This window comes from Lepus europaeus, chromosome 4 (assembly GCF_033115175.1).
Source record: "Lepus europaeus isolate LE1 chromosome 4, mLepTim1.pri, whole genome shotgun sequence".
NCBI lineage: Eukaryota > Metazoa > Chordata > Mammalia > Lagomorpha > Leporidae > Lepus > Lepus europaeus.
In genome coordinates, this window is record NC_084830.1 from 231,806 (window position 1) to 246,767 (window position 14,962).

Genomic DNA, 14,962 nt, shown 5'->3' on the forward strand with positions numbered 1-14,962 from the left:
CAGGGTCCTGAGGTCCTCGAATCTGCTTTGGAAAGAAACCTGGGGTGGGGGTGTGTGCTTCCAGCTTGCAGTGGGCTCATCGGCCTGCAGCCCATGCGTCCACACCTCCCCCTCCTGCCTGTGTGTTGCCATAGACAGGCCCTCAGAGCCTCTCGCACACCTCTCGGTGGAAACCTCTGGTCCACTGGTGCTCTCCCAAGGGAGCCCCAGACATGTGGAGACAGCACGCTGCCTCATGGGGGTGTCTCCATCGCCCACAGATCTCGCTAATGCCTAAAAGTAAACAGCCTTGTTAAGAGACTCATAGTCTGAATTCTTAACATAATCGGATGGATGCAGAGATTACTGAGATAAAGCTATCTAGTTGTGTGTGAAGTGAACTCTTATGAGAAAGGAAAAACAAGAACAGTGCCAGTGTAGACAAAGAATGGGCTCACCATAGTGTACGTTTCTGTGTGCTGGGTCTGATGGAATGAAAGCAGCTAGGGGCTGGCGCGCCGGTGCAGCGGGCTAACACCTGGCCTCAGCCACACATCAGCGGGCTAACGCCTGGCCTCAGCCGATCACCGGCATCCCACATGGGCGCCAGTTCAAGGCCCGGCTGCTCTACTTCCGATCCAGCTCTATGCTTTGGCCTGGGAAAGCAGTAGAGGGTGACCCAGATCCTTGGGCCCCTGCACCCATGTGGGAGACCTGGAGGAAGCTTCTGGCTCCTGGCTTCGGATCGGCGCAGCTCCAGCCATTGCAGCCAATTGGGGAGTGAACTATCAGATGGAAGACTCTCTTTCTCTCTCTCCCTCTTTCTCTTTCTCTCTCTATATGCCTTTCCTCTCTCTGTGTAACTCTTTCAAATAAATAAATAAATATTTAAAAAAAAAAGAAATGAGAACAACTAGAACAGAACATTTGGAGATGTTAAAATTGACAACAGTATGAAATCAAAACTTTAATTTTTTAAAAACTTTTTAAATTTTTTATTTGAAGGGCAGAGAGCCATATAGACAAGAGACCTGTCATCCACTGGTTCACTCCCCAAATGCCCACAACAGCTGGGGCCAGGCCAGACCAGAGCCAGGAGCCTAGAACTCAGTCCAGGTCTCCCATCTGAATAGAGGGGCCCAAGTACTTGAACCTCACCTGCTGTCCCCCAGGTGCACATCAGCAGAAAGTGGAATCAGAACTATGGCGTAGGGGGAAAAGCTGCCACCTGCGATGCAGGTGTCTCATATGGGCACCGGTTCTGTCCTGGCTGCTCCACTTCCCATCTATCTCCCTGCTGATGGGCTGGGAAAGCAGTAGAAAATGGCCCAAGTGCTTGGGCCCCTGCATCCAGTTGGGAGACCTGGAAGAAGCTCCTGGCTCCTGGCTTTGGATCTGCCCAGCTCTGGCTTTCCTAGAACAACAAATGGTCAGGGTGGGTGTTTGGTGCTGTGGGTAAGGCACTGCTTAGGACCCCTGCATCCCGCCCACATCATAGTGCCTGGCTTGAGTCCTGGCTGCCCGGCTGCCAGCTTCCTGCTTCTGTGCACACTGGTAGGAGCAGGTGCTGGCTCGAGGACCTGGGCGCCTGCTGTCCACCTGGGAGCCCCAGATTGAGTTCCAGGCTCCTGGCTTCAGCCTGACCCAGCGCTGGCTGTTCTGAGCATTCGGGGAGCACACCAGCAGATGCAAGATATCTCTTTGTCTTTCTCTCTCTTTCAGAAAAGATGAAAGTGGCCGGCGCCGTGGCTTAACAGGCTAATCCTCCGCCTTGCGGCGCCGGCACACCGGGTTCTAGTCCCGGTCGGGGCGCTGGATTCTGTCCCGGTTGCCCCTCTTCCAGGCCAGCTCTCTGCTGTGGCCCAGGAATGCAGTGGAGGATGGCCCAGGTCCTTGGGCCCTGCACCCGCATGGGAGACCAGGAGAAACACCTGGCTCCTGCCTTCGGATCAGCGCGGTGCACCGGCCGCAGCGCCATTGGAGGTGAACCAGCGGCAAAAAGGAAGACCTTTCTCTCTGTCTCTCTCTCACTGTCCACTCTGCCTGTAAAAAAAAAAAAAAAAGATGAAAATACATAAACATTTTACAAAATAGATTACAACAACCTATGAGCCATCATTTTTAAGGAGCACGCCGCCGTGTTCCTGTGTGGATGCCTTGTGCAGCCCTGCCAGGCCTTTGTGGTCTCAGCACTCGTCTGCTGGTGCCCGTGGCCTGTGGTGTGGCTTTCTCTGCACATTGTTTCATAAAATGCCAATGAAGGTTTCAGAATTCAGTCGTAAATGGAAGTACAGACTGTGAGAGTCAGTCTGTGGACCTAGCCGAAGTGAGAAATCTGCCCGGGAGATGTGGGTGTGCCTGGGTTTGTGGTGTGAGCAGTGCTAACAGATGATGGTGCAGATGCTACTTCTTTATTCACGGAAAGAATTTATGTGGTAGAAATGAAATTTAAATAAATTCAAATTTTTTTCTGGAGTCTAGTTTAATGTTTTTATGCTGGAGGTAGTTTTTATTTATTTATTTTTGTTTATTTGAAAGGCAGTGTGACAGATCTTCCATCTGTTGGTTCAGTTCCCCAATGCCCACAACAGCTAGTGAAGCCAGGACCCTGGAACTCAACCCGGTCTCCCACGTGGTGGTGGGACCCCTAGTCCTTGGGCCATCACGTGCTCCTCCCAGGGTGTGCAGCAGCAGGAAGCTGGATCAGAAGTGGAGCTGAACTCAAATCTAGACGCTCGGATGTGGATCGGGGTGTCTCATCCAGTTTGCCAGGTGCCCACTGCTGAAGGCAGTTTTTGAAGAAAGCAGATTGGACGCACTTGTGCGTTTCACACTCTCCCAGACACCTAACAAATGAACAGCACAGCCACAGGATGGGTACAGTGGCACTGACGCTCCAGATGCTGGAGAGCAGACGGGGAAATGGCTGTGTGCTGGCAGTGGGGAGAGCGGAACACTCCAGTCGACACTAGGAGGCACCAGTGCCGGCGCTGTGGCGTAGCAGGTAAAGCTGTGGTGCTGGCATCCCGTATTGGCACCAGTCCAAGTCCTGGCTGCTTCACTTCTGATCCAGCTCTCTGCTGTGGCCTGGGAAAGCAGTAGAAGATGGCCCAAGTGCTTGGGCCCCTGCACTCGCGTGGGAGACCCAGAAGAAGCTCCCGGCTTCAGATCATCTCAGCTCCAGCTGTTGCACCAACTGCGGAGTAAACCAGTGGATGGAAGATTCTCTCTCTCTCTCTGCCTCTGCCTCTCTGTAACTCTGCCTTTCAAATAAATAAATGAATAAACCTTTTTAAAAATTTTTCAACCAAGTTTAAGTGTCTGGTCTTACACAACTGAGAGAGTGTGTGAATTGACTGGGCTCAGCTGAGAGTCAGGAGACAGAACTGGGAGAAGAGTGCCTGGTGCAGCAGGGGTGGATGGGGAAGCCCTGGGCCCGGGAGCAGCTGGGTGCACGAGGAGAGCAGTGCGGTTCACAGCGGTGCCCTGTTTCCCAGGACACCTGCAACCATGGCATTAAAAGATCAATTTATTGTGGTTGAAAATCATTTTGAAATCCACACGTACAAGGAGATCTTGAAAAAGAAACAGAAGATGCGTATTATGAGAAACTGCTAAGAGTTTTTTGCAGCGTGATGAGCACATCTCTCGCTCTTTTTTTAAAATTTATTTTATTTATTTGAAAGTCTGAGTTAGAGAGAGAGGTCTTCTGTTTACTGGTTTACTCCCCAAATGACCACGTTTGGGCTGGGCTGATGTGAAGCCAGGAGCCAGGCGGGTAAGCACTTCCTTGTGGGCTGTGCCAAGCCCCTCAGTCTGTGCACACGTACAGACCCGGGCCTGTCCACCCTGGCACTGGCCACGCGCGCTCTGTGCCTGCAGCTCCAGTCTGAAGTGCAGCAGCGAAGCTGGCGCACACCTCTTTCCCTTCCTCAGCGTTTCACGGAGTTCTGAGCACCCAGCATCCGCGTTCTCGCTCTTACTGAGTCGGCGTCTCCGTGGCCGCTGTCCGTACTGGCTGCCCACTCTCCTGGGTCGCTCCTTTGACATTTGCTGGGAACTTGCTCTTTGCCCTGGCATGTGGTCAGGTCCAGAATGTTCCACGGTGGCTGAAAGAGTCAGTGTTTTCTGCTTCCTGGTGCAGCGCTCTGCAGCCTGAGACGAGGTCTGGCTGCTGTGTTGTCCTCTCTGCCCTCATGGATGCTGGCCCTTTGTTCCCCCACTGCTGTCCAGCTTGCTTCCCCACCGTGAGGCCATGTGTCTGGCCATGGGCCCTCATTGGGTTTACCATGGGGGTCCGAGTGCCAACCCCAGTGGAGTCGCCAGCTCATTCTCCACCCTCGACCCAGAGTTCCAGACCCTCCTAAAGCGTGCGTCTGGAGCTTGGAGCCTTTCTGACAGCGGTATGTGTTTGCCGCTGTGGTGGAGATGCTGCTCAGGACGCCTGCGTCTCATAGCTGAGTGCCTGGGTTCAGGGCCCAGCTCCGCCTCCAGCTCAAGTGTCTGGCTAGTGTGCGCTCCGGGAGGCAGCAGGTGACGGCCCAGTACTTGGTCCCTGCCACTGGGCTCTGGATTTCCGACTTCAGCCTCGCTCGGCCCTAGCTGTTGTGGGCATCTGGGGTGTGAACCAGTAGACAGAAGATCTCTGTCTCTCTTTCAAATTAAACATAAACAATCTTTTCTGACAACCTGTCATTTTTTTAAAGATTCACTTATTCAAAAAGAAGAGTGACAGGGAGGGAGAGAGAGAGAGAGAGCTTCGTCTTCTGGTTCACTCCCCAACAGCCAGAGCTGGGCCACGCTGAAGCCAGGAGCCTGGAGCTCCATCCTGGTCTCCACATGAGTGGCAGGGGCCCGAGGACTTCTCGGGCACATGAGCAGGGAGCTGAATCGGAAGTAGTGCGGCCAGGACTCAAACTGCACTCTGTTGTGGGACGCCAGCTCAAACCGCTCGCGCTCACGGGCCGTTGGCTGCTGCACGTTATCTGAAACTGGAATTCAAGAGGCAGTGGCTGATGGCCTATCTTTCTTAACTACTTTTGGGTTGGTTATTATGTTTTGTTTCCTTTTCTCTCCTCCTAGATTGGAAGTTATTCATTCAAATTCCATAGTGTTTGCCCTGGATATTTTAACATCCAGAATTAATTTATCAACATCTAAAAGGTTTTTTTAAAATATTTACTTATTTATTTGAAATTCAGAATTACAGAGAGAGGAAAAGACAGAGAAAGAGATCTTCCATCCACTGGTCACTCCCTTGATGGATGCAACAGCCAGGGCTGGGCCAGGCCAAAGCCAGGAGCCAGGAGTTTCATCTGGGTGCCCCACATGGGTGCAGGGGCCCAAGCACTTGGGCATCTTCCACTGCTTTCTCAGTCACATTATCAGGGAGCTGGATTGGAAGTGGAGCAGCTGTTATTCGAACAGGTGCCCCTGTGGGAGGCCAGTGTTGCAGACAGTGGCTTTACCTGCTGTGCCACAGAGCTGGCCCCCACACTTAAAATTGATCTGTGTTTTTGTCCTCCCACAAATAGCATAGATGTAGACACTTTGGTTCTTTTTATTATTATTATTGATTTATTCGAAAGAGTTACACAGAGGAGAGGCAGAGAGAGAAAGATCTTCCATCCGTTGGTTTACTCCCCAATTGGCTGCAATAGCTGGAGCTGCGCCAGGCCGAAGCCAGGAGCTTCTTCCGGGTCTCCCATGTGGGTGCAGGAGCCCAAGGACCTGGGCCATCTTCTACTGCTTTCCCAGGCCATAGCAGAGAGCTGGATTGGAAGTGGAGCAGCCAAGACTTGAACTGGCACCCATTTGGGAGGCTGGCACTGTACGCGGCGGCTGTACCTGCTGTGCCACAGAGCCAGCCCCAGACACTTTGGTTCTAACCCTGGGTGTCTTGGCCTGCACCGGGCCACTGCTTGTCTCTGCCTTACTTGGGGCCAGAAAGGCTCCACTGGGGTTTCTTGCAGCCCCTCACAGTGGGACTCCAGCCCCCTTTTGAGTTCCCCTTAAAGTCTCCTGGATCTGTTCCTTGGAGTTGGTTAACATCTGGACCAGGGGCCAGCATTGCACCTGTAGCGGGTAAAGCCGCTGCCTGCGACTCTGGCATCTCCTATGGGTGCGCAAGCCCAAGGCCAGGTCTCCCACGGCCAGCCCACCGCAAGTGGCTCCCTCATTTCTGGGGGTTCCTCCTTTATCACAGCTTTGCCCTCTGAAGTTCTGCTCTTTCTTGCCAACTCGACCAGTAGGTTTCAGCAGTTTGTTTTTTATAAACTTCTATCTGGAGTAGCGCTTGTTTGTTCTGCATTAAAGAGCTGGCCAAAGCTATGGAGTTTGTTACTCTCACGGGTGCAGGTGTTCACAACACTGGTGTCCAGTTGTTGCTGGGGCCATGGGAGCTCTCGCAGGTCGACCGCAGCTCTTCTGGAACGCCCTGTCCACCCAGCTGTTGGCTCTGGGGGTCCCTGCCACTTGTGTTTTGCCTTGGCCTTGCCTCTGACAGGTGGTCCCCGACACTGCTGACCCGGGGGGCGTCCAGCGTCTCAGGCTGTCAGCGGCTTTCTCAGCTGCCCCCTGGGCCGGCCACAGCTGCGTGTGAGCCTGGATCTGGTCCGTGTTTTCCTCCTCGTCTTCCCGCGTCCTGCGGGGTGGGTACCAGCTGCTGCCGCCACCAGCTCTTCCTGCAGTGATTGGTGGCCTTGGTGGTTGGCCTCAGCCCTGTGTCCATCACATGTCAGCCTTCAGTCTGCTAACGAGGGGCAGTTACGCATCATTTAATTTCTCAGCACTTGCAAGAAAGACTGAGCACTCCTGTTTCCTGGCCGAACCAACCCCATCACGTTTTTGCCTAAAACTCTGGTTTTTTTCCCTTGTGAAACACTGCAGATGAGCTCTGGTCAATGACGGGCACCCATCTTTCTGCGTTCCCGAAGCCCCGCCTCCTAGCCCCAGAGCCCCCAGCGGAATCCTGGGGACCTCGCTGTTTTCACGGTGATCCTGGGGTCTTTCCCACTGCTGAAGTAGCAGGCTTTGCATCTTAGAAGTGTCTTTGGCCTAAAGCCTGGGGGGATGGCAAAGAGCGTGGGGGCTCAGAGTTGAGCCCTGCGGGATGGCCGCAGTTCCAGTTGCTGGAGCAAGTCCCGTGGCTGCTTTCTCTCAGCTCAGTGCAACGAGGCAACACCTTTTATTTGACAGAAAAGAGACTTTGATTGGCAGGGGACAGGACAGCGGGCGGTGGAGAGGAGAGCAGGGAGTGCCCGAGAAGGACGCTGGCCTTGAGGCAGGGTCCTGGACTTTTATGGCATTGCTGTCTGTCCATTGGGTCATTCTGGGGGGAGGGGGGTGCCCATGGGACAGGAGCGGGGCTCACATACCTATGTTGATTGGCTCGGGGCTCATGGAGGTAGCGGGGGTCTCCTGGAGACGGCCTGTCTCCCACTTAGGGGCTCAGCCCCCTCCTCTGCTAGCTCTGGGTGACAGATCCAAACCACAAGGTCGCCCAGGCAGCCGGGTCTCCTGGAGCCGGTCCGACTCCCCGCAGGGACGCGGCCCCTTCCCCTGCCGGCTCTGGGTGGGAGACTGCCCCCACCTGGAGGTGAGATCTAAACCACAAGGTCGCCCAGGCAGCCGGGTCTCCTGGAGCCGGTCCGACTCCCCGCAGGGACGCGGCCCCTTCCCCTGCCGGCTCTGGGTGGGAGACTGCCCCCACCTGGAGGTGAGATCTAAACCACAAGGTCGCCCAGGCAGCCGGGTCTCCTGGAGCCGGTCCGACTCCCCGCGCCCCTTCCCCTGCCGGCTCTGGGTGGGAGACTGCCCCCACCTGGAGGTGAGATCCAAACCACAAGGTCGCCCAGGCAGCCGGGTCTCCTGGAGCCGGTCCGACTCCCCGCAGGGACGCGGCCCCTTCCCCTGCCGGCTCTGGGTGGGAGACTGCCCCCACCTGGAGGTGAGATCTAAACCACAAGGTCGCCCAGGCAGCCGGGTCTCCTGGAGCCGGTCCGACTCCCCGCGCCCCTTCCCCTGCCGGCTCTGGGTGGGAGACTGCCCCCACCTGGAGGTGAGATCCAAACCACAAGGTCGCCCAGGCAGCCGGGTCTCCTGGAGCCGGTCCGACTCCCCGCAGGGACGTGGCCCCTTCCCCTGCCGGCTCTGGGTGGGAGACTGCCCCCACCTGGAGGTGAGATCTAAACCACAAGGTCGCCCAGGCAGCCGGGTCTCCTGGAGCCGGTCCGACTCCCCGCAGGGACACGGCCCCTTCCCCTGCCGGCTCTGGGTGGGAGACTGCCCCCACCTGGAGGTGAGATCTAAACCACAAGGTCGCCCAGGCAGCCGGGTCTCCTGGAGCCGGTCCGCCTCCCCACCAGGGACACGGCCCCTTCCCCTGCCGGCTCTGGGTGGGAGACTGCCCCCACCTGGAGGTGAGATCTAAACCACAAGGTCGCCCAGGCAGCCGGGTCTCCTGGAGCCGGTCCGACTCCCCGCAGGGACGCGGCCCCTTCCCCTGCCGGCTCTGGGTGGGAGACTGCCCCCACCTGGAGGTGAGATCTAAACCACAAGGTCGCCCAGGCAGCCGGGTCTCCTGGAGCCGGTCCGACTCCCCGCAGGGACGCGGCCCCTTCCCCTGCCGGCTCTGGGTGGGAGACTGCCCCCACCTGGAGGTGAGATCTAAACCACAAGGTCGCCCAGGCAGCCGGGTCTCCTGGAGCCGGTCCGACTCCCCGCGCCCCTTCCCCTGCCGGCTCTGGGTGGGAGACTGCCCCCACCTGGAGGTGAGATCTAAACCACAAGGTCGCCCAGGCAGCCGGGTCTCCTGGAGCCGGTCCGACTCCCCGCGCCCCTTCCCCTGCCGGCTCTGGGTGGGAGACTGCCCCCACCTGGAGGTGAGATCTAAACCACAAGGTTGCCCAGGCAGCACGAGAAGCTGTTAGTGGGGGAGACGCTTTCCTGTCAGCTGGCGGCCTGCTTGTGGAGACATTGCACCTGCGTCGAAGGGGCCCCCAGACCCCAGCCCCACTGGACAGCCTCGGTTCATTACCACCGCAGGGTGCTGTGGCCGCCTGCTGGGCTTCACCCTGAGCAGCTGCTCAGACGGGAGCCCTGCCCCAGAGCAGGCCTTGACGGTGGGGGGTGCTGGCACTGTCCTGCGATGCCCCCGCCCCTGTCTGCAGACTGCTCTTCCTTTCTCATTTGGGGCTTACCAGGCCTCAGGTGTTTTTTTGTTTTGTTTTTGTTTTGTTTTGTTTTTTAATGTTTATTTATTTGAAAGACAGAAAAAGGAGAGAGAGAAAGAGAGGTCTCCCACCTACTGGTTCACTCCCCAAATAGGATCAATGGTCGGGGCTGGGCAGGGCTAAAGCCAGGAGCTTCATCCACATCTCCACGTCGGTGCAGGGGCCCAAGGACCTGGGCTGTTTGCTGCTTTCCCAGGTGCATCATCAGGGAGTTGGAAGGGAAGTGGAGCAGCCGGGACTTGAACCGGCCCCCATGTGGGGTGCGGGCTGTACAAGCAGAGGCTCCACCTGCTCCACCACAGCACCGGTCATGTCAGCTTCTTCTTAGTCACATGGGTCCCCACTGGGCATCCTCACAGCCCCTTGTCTTGTCCAGTGTCTGCAGTTTACAGGTGCAGAAGTGAGGGGGCACGCTGGCCTGGTGTGGTCTGAGACCTGGCCTGGGGCCACAGGTCCTGAGAGAGATGGCCAGCCCATCAGACAGCACCACACACAGGCGCTGTGATCAGATACACACTCCTCCACACAGCACCACACACAGCCCTCCTCTACACACACACATGTACACGGGCAGGGAGGTGCCCGTGCAGCAGGTGAGGCTGTGCAGCCAGTGGCTCGGAGACCCGGGTCTGGCACTGTGAGCAGTTGTTTCCGGGGCTCGTTCTGGCTCGTTCTCCACACAGCCCCACTGGGAGCCAGCACAGAGCGTCCTCTGTTCAGAACTGCTCGTGGGAGGCTGGAATCTGGGGCCTCGTGCCCACGCGCAGGGAAGCAGGAGAAGGGACTGCCCTGCTGGGGGCCTGCCTGGCCGTGTGAGGGGAGGCATGGGGCAGACCAGAGCTCAGGACCCTCTGAGGCATGTGGTGGGGGTTGCTGTCAGAACATTCCATTCCCTTGTCCTGGAAGTAGAATTTCAACCCAGTGCGTGGGGCTCTGCTGGGGAGCACAGGGCCAGGCACAGTTCTGCTCCGCCCGTCAGCTCCACGTCCTATCGGACTTTCAGCAGCTCTCACTGGCCTGAGGAGCACTGTGATCACGCGTGTGTCTGGTGCCGTGTGAGTGCTGTCTCTGATCATGTGTGTGTGTGTGTGTGTGTCTGGTGCCGTGTGGAGGGCTGTGTCTCATCACATGTGTGTGAGTGTGTGATGCCATGTGAGTGCTGTCTCTGATCATGTGTGTGTCTGGTGCCGTGTGGAGGGCTGTCTCTGATCACGCATGTATGTGTGTGTGTGGTGCCATGTGGAGCAGTGTGTGTGTGTGTGGTGCCATGTGGAGGGCTGTGTCTCATCACACGTGTGTGAGTGGTCCGTGTACATGCTGTCTCTGATCATGCATGTGCATGTGTGTGGTGCCGTGTGAGTACTGTCTGATCACGCATGTATGTGTGTGTGATGCCATGTGGAGGAGGGCTGTGTCTGATCACGCCTGTGTGTATGTGTGGTGCCGTGTGTGGGTGTGGTGCTGTGTGGAGCAGTGCTGTGTGATCACATGAGTGTGAGTGTGCGGTGCCGTGTGAGTGCTTCTTACCATGCGTGTATTGTGTGATGCCATGTGGAGGAGGGCTGTGTCTGATCACGCGTGTGTGAGTGTGTGGTGCTATGTGGAGGAGAGCTGTCTGATCATGCCTGTCAGTGTGGTGCTGTGTGGAGCAGCACTGTCTGATCACGCTTGTGTGAGTGTGCAGTACCGTGTGGAGCAGCACTGTCTGATCACGCATGTGTGGCTGCCCGGTACCTGGGCCGAGACAGGGGTCTCATGTGAAAGGCCGTGGTTGTGCTGGCCTTTAGTGCTGGGCAGGCCCGTGGCAGAGGAGCCCGGAGCCCCTGGTGTGTCTGGCCTTGAGCCATCTCTCGGGAGGCAGCAGGGTGCGGTGCTGAGCGTCGGTGACCCTGTACACAGCAGCTTGTGGAGAAGTTCCAAGTAGGTGCTGCACCAGATTGTTTGCTGGGTCATGGTGCCGGGCCCTGCTGCCCACGTGTCCCCAGGGGGTCGCCCATCACCGGTGCAGGACCCACCCTCCCAGAGTCAGCCTGCACGTCTGGTTGAACCCGTGACCTATAGATCTGAGCACCTCCATGGTCTTTGGAGAGGAAGCTCCGGAGGGGGGTGAACCAGGCGCGCCCTTCCCGCCCGCTGGCGGAGGCGCTCACAGCCGACCTTTGGAGCATGAGATAGCCCATTGTTCTGAACTTGGAAGCCTCTCAACAGCACATTGAGAAGGGCACGGGCCTCTGGGAGTGCGGGCGAAGAAGGACTTGCTCATCTGGTTCCCTCCTTGCAACTCAATGAGAAATGGGATCTGCAGCGTGGCTGTGGCCGACGGGGGGAGGGAGTTTGGGGTGGAAGAGGAGTGGAGCTGGGGCACAGCAGGGCTTCTGCTAAGGCCGGGGAGCCACAGGTTGAAGGTTCGAGGCCAAGGGGCCCCACCTTGATCTGTAAGATCCAGACTCCTGAGGGGTGAGATGGGGAGCTCCCTGTGGCGGCACTGCCCTCCAGCGTCTGTGAGCCAAAAGCAGGTCTCATTCCTGGGACTCGGCTCCCGTTGAGCCGCCCCAGCCGGCAAGCTGACACCGGACACAACTCGGGCCTTTGGAGGTTCTGCCTCTGCCACCCGTCCCCTCTCCTGTGTGACATGTGCTGCTAGTTCCCTGCCCGCTGGCCCTTGTTGGAACAGGCCAGGGACGGAAGCCACCAGTCACTTGGAAAACGTCCTAAGAGGCTGGTGGTGTGGCACAGTGGGTTCAGCTGCTGCTGAGGTGCTGGCATCCCAAGACAGAGCACTGGTTCTGAGTTCTAATCCAACCTGCTCCACTTCCGATCCAGCTCCCTGCTGATGGCCTGGGAAAGCAGTGGAGGATGGCCTGAGTGCTTGGGCCCCTAGTCCCACATGGGAGACCCAGATGGATTTTCAGGCTTCTGGCTTCAGCCTGGCTGTTTCTGCCATTTGGGGAATGAACCAGTAGAGGGAAGCTCACTCTGTCATTCTCTATCTCTGTCACTGTGGCTTTCAAGCAAATCTTTTTAAATATGAAATAATTATGGAAAAAATTTTTTTAATTTATTTGACAGATAGTGTTAGGCAGTGAGAGAGAAACAGAAAGGTCTTCCCTCCATTTGTTCACCCCCCCAAATGGCCGCTACAGCAGGAGCTGCGCTGATCCGAAGCCAGGAGACAGGTGCTTCCTCCTGGTCTTCCACGCGAGTGCAGGGCCCAAGCACTTGGGCCATCCTCCACTGCACTCCTGGGCCACAGCAGAGGGCTGGACTGGAAGAGGAGCAGCCGGGACTAGAACCCGGCGCCCATATGGGATGCCAGCGCCTCAGGCGGAGGATTAACCGAGTGAGCCACGGCGCCGGCCCCTATGGCTAAATGTACCTAAATAATTGTGAGATTTTTACACTAGAAATTACAGAACGTTGCTGAAGGTAGACCTAAGTGGGTAGAGAGATGCAGTGTCTGTGGGTGGGAGCTCATTCGTCTTCCTCCATGTTGACCGTGGATTCAACACGACTGCGTCAAGACCCCAGCAAGCTGTTTGGTGGAAACAGAAGGGGGCCGGCGCCGTGGCGCAGGGGTGAAGCCACCCCTGTTTGGTGGAAACAGAAGGGGGCCGGCGCCGTGGCGCAGGGGTGAAGCCACCCCTGTTTGTTTGGTGGAAACAGAAGGGGGCCGGCGCCGTGGCGCAGGGTGAAGCCACCCCTGTTTGTTTAGTGGAAACAGAAGGGGGCCGGCGCCGTGGCGCAGGGGTGAAGCCACCCCTGTTTGGTGGAAACAGAAGGGGGCCGGCGCCGTGGCGCAGGGGTGAAGCCACCCCTGTTTGTTTGGTAGAAACAGAAGGGGGCCGGCGCCGTGGTGCAGGGGTGAAGCCACCCCTGTTTGTTTGGTAGAAACAGAAGGGGGCCGGCGCCGTGGCGTAGGGGTGAAGCCACCCCTGTTTGGTGGAAACAGAAGGGGGCCGGCGCTGTGGCGTAGGGGTGAAGCCACCCCTGTTTGTTTGGTGGAAACAGAAGGGGGCCGGCGCCGTGGCGTAGGGGTGAAGCCACCCCTGCAGTGCCGGCTTCCCATGTGGGCGCCGATTCAACTCCCGGCTGCTCCACTTCCGTTCCTGCTCTCTGCTGTGGCCTGGGAAAGCAACAGAAGATGGCCCAAGTGCTTGGCCCCTGTACCTGCGTGGAGACCCAGAAGAAGCTCCCGGCTCCTGGCTCCAGATCGCCACATTTCCTGCGATTGCAGCCAATTGGGGAGTGAACCAGTGGATGGAAGACCTCTCGCTCTCTGTCTCTCCTCCCTCTGTGTAACTCTGACTTTGAAGTAAATAAATAAACCTTTAAAAACAAAGAAATTGAGAAGTGGATTTTGGACTCCATATGGAAATGCAAAAGATGGGAACTAAATAAAACAACCTCAGGAATGCCTGACAGACTGACCTACTTGGTCTGAGTCCAGGGCGTGTGGGTGTCGTCGAGACATGGGGTCTGCACTGGCTCTCCGTGCCGGCCTGAAAGGGGAGACCAGCAGGTGGAGAATGGGGTGCCGCTCTTGCTGCAGACGGCTCAGCTTTCTTCCAGACAGGCGAGATGGTGGAAGTCCTGTAGCTTCACTTTGAAACTAGCGCTGCGGCAGTCCCCAGCATCTAAGTGGTTGTGTGGCTCTCCGGGGGCGGAGAGGGTGGGGCCTGGAGCCAGGACTGGAGCCGGTCCTCGGCTGTGAGCACCGCCCCATCTCCCTGAGTCCAGTCGGTGTGGCTGGACTCCTTGGGAGGACCCCGTGCTGGGTGTGAGACACGCGGGTGGTGGTGCAGCCGGCCGAGGCCCATCTCTGAGGGCAGAAGGCAGTTTGGAGCTTTGTGAGAGGGAGCCAGGCGGCGACTGTGCGCCCGTGTCCCCGTGACGGGCGGGCCACACCTCGCCCCTCCTCCTGCCAGGCGTCTGTCACCCGTGCTGCTCTCACCTGCTTCTGATCAGCATTCCCCTGAGGACAGGCGACGCCGGGCGCGTCTTCACGGGTGTGTAAAGTGTGTTCATGTCTTGTTCATTCTCTCACGGTGTGATCTGTTTTTCTGATTTATTTGTAGCAGTCATTTGTATGTCTTGGTGTGGTCCTATCTCCAATTACACACAATGTAAGTTTTCTTTTCTTTTTTTTTGGACAGGCACAGTGGACAGTGAGAGAGAGAGAGAGAGAGAGAGAGAGAGAGAGAGAAAGGTCCTCCTTTTCCGTTGGTTCACCCCCCCAGTGGCCGCTGCGGCCGGCGCACCACGCTGATCCGAAGCCAGGAGCCAGGTGCTTCTCCTGGTCTCCCATGCGGGTGCAGGGCCCAAGCACTTGGGCCATCCTCCACTGCCCTCCCAGGCCACAGCAGAGAGCTGGACTGGAAGAGGAGCAACCGGGACAGGATCGGTGCGCTGACCGGGACTAGAACTCGGAGTGCCGGCGCCACAGGTGGAGGATTAGCCTAGTGAGCAGTGGCGACGGCCAATATAAGTTTTCAAGAATTAAGTTATGGGGCCAACACTGTGGCATAGTAGGTAAAGCCACTGCCTGCAATGCTAGCATCCTGTCAGGTGCCGGTTCGAGTCCTGGCTCCTCCACTTCCAATCCAGCTCCCTGCTAAGGCACCTGGGAGAGCAGTACAAGACTGCCCAAATGCCTGGGCCCCTGCACCTGCGTGGGAGACCTGGAGGAGTTCCTGGCTGACTTGACCTGGCCCAGCCACTGCTGTTGTGGGCATTTACAGAGTGAACCATTG

The 14,962-nt window shown here is 57.4% G+C and overlaps 1 protein-coding gene across 2 annotated transcripts in view; it reads left to right on the forward strand.

The window, feature by feature from the left end:
- Window positions 1-14,962, forward strand: part of ARHGAP39 (Rho GTPase activating protein 39) — a 75,865-nt gene that overhangs the window by 23,095 nt on the left and 37,808 nt on the right. The window contains exon 2 of one of the 2 annotated variants that reach the window (XM_062187828.1): window positions 14,288-14,335. The exons of the other annotated variant lie outside the window; for it this stretch is intronic. Coding sequence (XP_062043812.1) covers window positions 14,334-14,335 — 2 coding nt within the window. The 5' untranslated portion in view covers window positions 14,288-14,333. The remainder of the gene's footprint in view (window positions 1-14,287; window positions 14,336-14,962) is intronic. 2 annotated transcript variants of the gene reach the window in all.